Genomic DNA, 5,879 nt, shown 5'->3' with positions numbered 1-5,879 from the left:
AAGTTGCTCTAATGACTGTTCTTAAGACATGAATTTACTAAATCTGGGAGAACATGCCAAAAGGGTGTGTAGAAATGGTGGAATTTCTTGAGAGAGAAAGTTAGAGAGAGAGAGAGAGGAAGGTGGAAAAAGCCACTTTGCAGCTACCCCAGTGTATATGCAGTTTCTTTTTTGTTTATCGTATCATCCCATCTTTCATACCTGCTTCACAATCACAGCATAGCTAACTCTTAAGCTGCTGCTGCTGCTGCTGCTGCTGGTTCAGTTCTGGGACTGTTCTTTTGCTTCAACCTATTTTTTGGGGTTTTCCCCCCTCCATTTCCAACTTTTTCAGTGAACTTTAGGGTGTGGGGTTAATGGTGTATTGACTTTAAAGCTTTCCCACTTGATTTTGCTTCTGAAAGATTGTTAAAAGGTACTTTTACACATCTTTTTTGTAATTTTATTTGTGGGTAATTACTAGAATTGATGTTTTTCTTTTCCATTTTATTTACCGGCCATGGCTACCTTATCGTTTCTGTGCTGTTTATTTTATTGTGTGGAGTCCCATCTATAACTTTTCCACCTAGTATTCTTGTGGAGGTGCATGTGAGTGTTTTACGCTTCTGGGTCCTCATGTTTTTGACTGTTTTCTCTGTTCTGTTCACACATTTGCGTGCCGTCATCTAAGATTAGCGCATTTCCCTCATCTGGGGGTTTGTTTTTGGACGATTTGGGAGGTGGGTTTTGCTTAGATTTGAGTTTCTTGTACAGATTCTAGCAAATTTTTGTTTCTGGGAACGAAAGAAAGGGCTGTTTCAAGCAGAGAAAGCTGTAGAGTGAACCATGGCCGGAGGTGCTAAAGTAGAGGAACCACAGGCTCATCCACCCAAGGATCAGCTACCCAACGTTGCTTACTGCATCACTAGTCCACCACCATGGCGTGAGTTTTTCCTTTTTGCATCTTTCAGAACATTCGCCTTGTTTTACCCATAATGAACTTAGTTTGAGTTCGATTCTTCCGAATCTGGTTAAGCTATTTTCAGTTCTTGTAGTTTCTTGATAAGAAACGAGATTGCATTAAAACAAAAGAAGGAACAGCCTACTGCAACAAAACTTTCCAATTGTTGAACACACCACTGTGTATTAATTGCTGGAAGTAACTGTTTTCCTCTATGTTTTGTTAGATTTTGCTGTTTGGATATCATATTTTTATTTCTCCGTGGTCGAATCTGAGATCAGAAAGCAGCTAGCCATTTCTATGCTCACATCTTTTACACAAATGTTGTTTTTGGCCATTGTTTTTCCCCTTTTTTGTTTTAACCATACTTCAAATGGGTACTGAAATCCAGTTTTGAGCATATCAATCGAGTTATTTATTGCGTTTCACGGGTTGATCGTTCTATTTTTTCACATTTCTATGGATTCTGGTTGTTTTTTCATTTAGTACCACCATGTACCTCATACATTTTGTTCTTAATTTTTTTCCTTGATGCAGCGGAAGCTATACTTCTCGGTTTTCAACATTATCTGGTGATGTTAGGCACGACCGTTCTTATTCCTTCTTCTCTTGTTCCTCAGATGGGTGGTGGATTTGTGAGGCCTGAAGCTTTTGAATTATATTAATTTTTGTTGTACATCAATATTTGAAGGTCCTTATAATCATGTGACTGTAACTCATTATTCTTATAGGAGGAGAAGGCAAAGGTTATCCAAACCTTGCTCTTTGTTGCTGGTTTGAACACGTTGCTACAATCGTTCTTTGGAACTCGATTACCCGCTGTGATTGGAGGGTCGTATACCTTTGTACCAACGACCATTTCAATCATCCTTGCCGGTCGATTTTCTGATACAGCTGATCCTATTGATGTAATGTAAACTAAATCCTTCTCGGTTTTAACTGAATTGCGTATAGGTCAATCTGATGAATGGCTAGTGCAGGGCTTCATGCTGAAAGAGAAATGCTCATTTGTTTCTATCAATGACTAATTTTAATTAATGAAAGCTTTCTTCACTAGTTATAACATATACTATCAGAATAGAGGATCATAACCGCTTACATGACAAATAATTGCTTGTTTCGTATGAGGTCATTGACGTTGCTTTGCTGCTTCATTCAGAAATTCAAGAAGATAATGCGGGCAATCCAGGGTGCGCTCATTGTTGCATCAACCCTTCAGATTGTGCTGGGCTTTAGCGGTCTGTGGCGCAATGTTGCAAGGTTGGTTCGGTCTACACTATGAAGGATACTGTAGACAAGCACGAAACACTCAAGTCATTAAGTTTACGAGTTGCTGGCACAAGAACTTAACTCACAAATTTTTTCATTTTTCGAAGTTATTAAGCTATTGTTAGATTGAATTTGCATTTGAGATAGAGCTCTTCTTAATAATGATACGTTACAATTTTCCCTTGAAGATTCTATAATTATCGGAACATTTTTATTCGTGACCTGTCCCCTTTGGAAGTCTCGAGCTTCATGTTGTTCACTGTTTCCATTTTTCAGGTTTCTTAGCCCACTTTCAGCTGTGCCGTTGGTTTCTCTTGTTGGCTTTGGGCTTTTCGAGTTGGGTTTCCCCGGGGTAAGTTTCTTTCTCTGTTCTTTTCGTTTTCAAAATTACATATTTGAGTTCTTTTTCACTACAAGAAATCTGACGTTCGCCTCGGATGTTAGGTTGCCAAATGTGTGGAAATTGGACTGCCAGAGCTTGTCCTTTTGGTGTTTGTTTCACAGGTATTTCGTTCAAGCAAGGCATATTCAGTGTTCTCTTTCGAGTTAGATTCTCTTACAAAGAAGATATCATTACCTTTCTTCCCCCTCTATTGACACTTTCTGTAAAGTCATCTTTTTTTGCTATAAACTTCGTATGCTTTTTGTGCAGTATTTGCCTCACGTGATCAAATCTGGCAAACACATATTCGATCGTTTTGCAGTCATTTTCTGTGTGGTGATAGTTTGGATTTATGCTCACCTACTAACCGTAGGAGGGGCTTACAAAGGCTCACCACCTAAAACACAACTAAGTTGCCGAACCGACCGCTCGGGGCTTATAGATAATGCTCCATGGTGAGTTTTGACTTGCTAAAATCGATATATGGAGCATGAAGTTCTTGCCGTACCATTCCATCATTGCACTGGATTTTTGCTCAAGAGTCGAAAACTTAACTTTTCCTAGTTGTGTGCCATTATCATTAGTTCATTGATGGGATCAACAATATACTTAGCTTGGAATTTACATTTGTAGGATAAGACTTCCATATCCGTTTCAATGGGGGGCACCTTCATTTGATGCCGGTGAAGCCTTTGCCATGATGATGGCGTCGTTCGTTGCTTTAGTCGAGGTTGTTTTCATTTTCCCGATTCAACGATCGCTCTGTTTACTGACCCATGAATTCATCCAGTTCCTGTTTTCTTCATCGTCTATGTCTTTAGTTTTCTGGTTTTTAAAATTTTCGATGTCTTCGAAAACTGAAAGGTAGTTTTGTTATAATTGACAATACTTTTGTATACGTAAATTCAATACTATTCATTCCTCGAAGTGATCCTTTTTTTTTCTCTGCTCATGTCAATTTCAGTCCTCTGGTGCTTTTATTGCTGCGTCCAGATATGCAAGTGCCACTCAGCTTCCACCCTCGATTCTCAGCCGTGGTGTTGGTTGGCAGGTAATGTAAAACTAGCTTATCTATGTAATATAAATCGAGCCACGTGGCGTTCCAACCCAGTTCCAACAATCGGACCGATCTCTTCTATGTTCTATGATAGTCTTCTATAGATATAGCTTGTCTCGTATTCTAATCTTGATTAATTCATTTCATTACGTACCTCCCCGTGAATGGACTGTTCTTATAGAGAGTGAGGTGCTTTCACATCTATGTGACTCGAAGTTTCATGGCGGTCCAAGAGTTGATCTATTTTCAGTTCTTTTCTTACATATTGGTAGTATTTAAGGACAGCCAGAAAGATGAAGGTTGACGATGTAATAGGGATGTTGCGAGTAGACGAACACTATATCATCGTCATCAAGCTCGTCCCTGACACAAATACTAATCTTTTTCAAAGATAATCGAGTATTAGGGGCACTACTCCTTTCATTATACTTGTGGCATACCTCCACTAGTCTTTCGAGAGGCTTTGGCCACTCGAAGATAGCTTAGGGAGACGGCATAATTTCATTAACAAACGAATAATTTCGAACAAAGGCGTTTAAGATGATTGAAGAGGTGGATGGGATCCTATTAAGCCTTGATATGCGCTATTATGCCTTTTGTATGACTAGTATCACATTTGGCCCCTTCAACTTATTGTGCAATTGTTTCTGCAGGGAGTTGGAATTCTACTTTCTGGGCTGTTTGGAACTGTGAATGGATCCTCGGTGTCCGTGTAAGAGTTTAACAGAAAATTTTGCTGCCTTCAACAGTCTACTTCGATAAGTACAGAAGTTGTTTTCGTCCCGTTAAGATTTTCTCTTACTTTTTGTATTCAGTGAAAATGCTGGTCTCCTGGCCTTGACCCGTGTTGGAAGTCGAAGGGTTGTACAAATTTCCGCTGGATTCATGATTTTCTTCTCCATTCTTGGTAAGTTTCTGATATGACACATATATAAGTGCACTCTATTGGTTGGAGAGGGAAACGAAGCATTCTTTATGAGGGTGTGAAAACCTCTCCCTAATAGACGTGTTCTAAAACCTTGAGGGGAAAGCCCAAAGAAGATAATATTTGCTAGTGGTGGGTTTGGGCTGTTACAAATGGTACTAGAGCCAGACACTGAGCTATGTGCCAGCGAGGATGCTAGGACCCCAAGGGGGTGGATTGTGAGATCCCACATCGGTTGGAGAGGGGAACGAAGCATTCCTTATAAAGGTGTGGAAACCTCTCCCTAACAAATGCGTTCTAAAATGTTGAGGGAAAGCCTGTAGAGGACAATATCTGCTAGTAGTGGGTTTGAGTTGTTGCATTGAACTCATGAGTTGGGCTGCTAAAATCGTTGTTTATCTGTTCTTTTCATCTGTGGGCTTGCAGGGAAATTTGGAGCTGTCTTTGCATCCATTCCAGCCCCCATTGTTGCAGCTCTTTACTGTATTTTCTTCGCTTATGTCGGTATGCATCTGTCTCGAGTAAACTGGTCGATAACCAGAGTTATAAGTTTCGAGTTATCTTGGTCGGAAACTGATTCATTTTGTTTGCAGGCATGGGAGGTTTAAGCTACCTCCAATTCTGCAACCTCAACAGCTTCAGAACAAAGTTCATATTAGGATTCTCCATCTTCCTGGGACTCTCTGTGCCACAATACTTCAATGAGTACACTGCCATTAATGGCTTTGGTCCAGTCCACACAAATGCAAGATGGGTAAGAAGGGACTTCCCCTCGTTTTTTTACGAGCTCTACACCGCTCTACACCACACATGTTAATTCTTACGGCAACACTCGCTCTTTTCTTTCTCTGCAGTTCAACGACATGGTCAATGTCCCGTTCTCTTCCGAGCCATTCGTTGCTGGAATCATTGCATATTTTCTGGACAACACACTGCACAAAAAGGGCGACGCGATCAAGAAAGACCGTGGCAAACACTGGTGGGCTAAGTTCAAATCGTTCAAGGGCGATACGAGGAGCGAAGAGTTCTACTCTCTGCCCTTCAATTTGAACAAATATTTCCCATCTGTGTGATTTGTTGGGCTCTCTGTCATTGCTGCTGCTGCTTCATTAAATGGGTCTGTGGAAAATGAGAAGATTGGGATCATTGTCTTGTTAATTTATTGCGAGTAGCAGCTGTATAAGATAGTTTCTTTTCTATATAGGATTACCTTAATAACTTCATTTCATTGCTTCGCTTTTGCTCTTTTGTATATCCAACGAAGAGGTGGATTTCCATGTGTCTATGAACAAACAAACATCCCTTC

At 40.2% G+C, this 5,879-nt stretch overlaps 1 protein-coding gene across 3 annotated transcripts; it reads left to right on the top strand.

Annotated features, from left to right (window-relative positions):
- On the top strand, nucleotides 1–5,879 carry LOC111497750 (nucleobase-ascorbate transporter 6). 3 transcript variants are annotated; one of them, XM_023148678.1, is made up of 15 exons: nucleotides 1–415; nucleotides 754–922; nucleotides 1,478–1,575; nucleotides 1,672–1,848; nucleotides 2,100–2,200; nucleotides 2,486–2,561; nucleotides 2,654–2,713; nucleotides 2,862–3,046; nucleotides 3,225–3,321; nucleotides 3,556–3,642; nucleotides 4,302–4,360; nucleotides 4,464–4,555; nucleotides 5,000–5,077; nucleotides 5,167–5,327; nucleotides 5,428–5,879. In XM_023148678.1, the coding sequence occupies exons 2-15, from the start codon at nucleotides 826–828 to the stop codon at nucleotides 5,644–5,646; spliced, it is 1,587 nt and encodes a 528-aa protein (XP_023004446.1). In that variant the 5' UTR covers nucleotides 1–415; nucleotides 754–825; the 3' UTR covers nucleotides 5,647–5,879. The 3 variants fall into 3 exon arrangements, with proteins under 3 accessions (XP_023004446.1, XP_023004461.1, XP_023004453.1); XM_023148693.1 differs by lacking the exon at nucleotides 1–415 and adding an exon at nucleotides 460–588; XM_023148685.1 differs by lacking the exon at nucleotides 1–415 and having other exon boundaries at nucleotides 604–922.

Source organism: Cucurbita maxima, unplaced genomic scaffold, assembly GCF_002738345.1.
Source record: "Cucurbita maxima cultivar Rimu unplaced genomic scaffold, Cmax_1.0 Cma_Scf00002, whole genome shotgun sequence".
NCBI lineage: Eukaryota > Viridiplantae > Streptophyta > Magnoliopsida > Cucurbitales > Cucurbitaceae > Cucurbita > Cucurbita maxima.
The sequence above is the reverse complement of the archived record's forward strand: the minus strand, read 5'-3'. Positions and strand labels throughout refer to the sequence as shown.

What these genes read in the sequence shown, in the direction of transcription:
- LOC111497750 (XM_023148678.1), top strand. Translation starts at nt 826, where the DNA reads ATGGCCGGAGGTGCTAAAGTAGAGGAACCACAGGCTCATCCACCCAAG. An exon ending in CTTATAGATAATGCTCCATG is followed by an intron (nt 3,047 to 3,224) that starts GTGAGTTTTGAC and finishes TTACATTTGTAG; the next exon opens with GATAAGACTTCCATATCCGT. An exon ending in AATGGATCCTCGGTGTCCGT is followed by an intron (nt 4,361 to 4,463) that starts GTAAGAGTTTAA and finishes TTTTGTATTCAG; the next exon opens with TGAAAATGCTGGTCTCCTGG.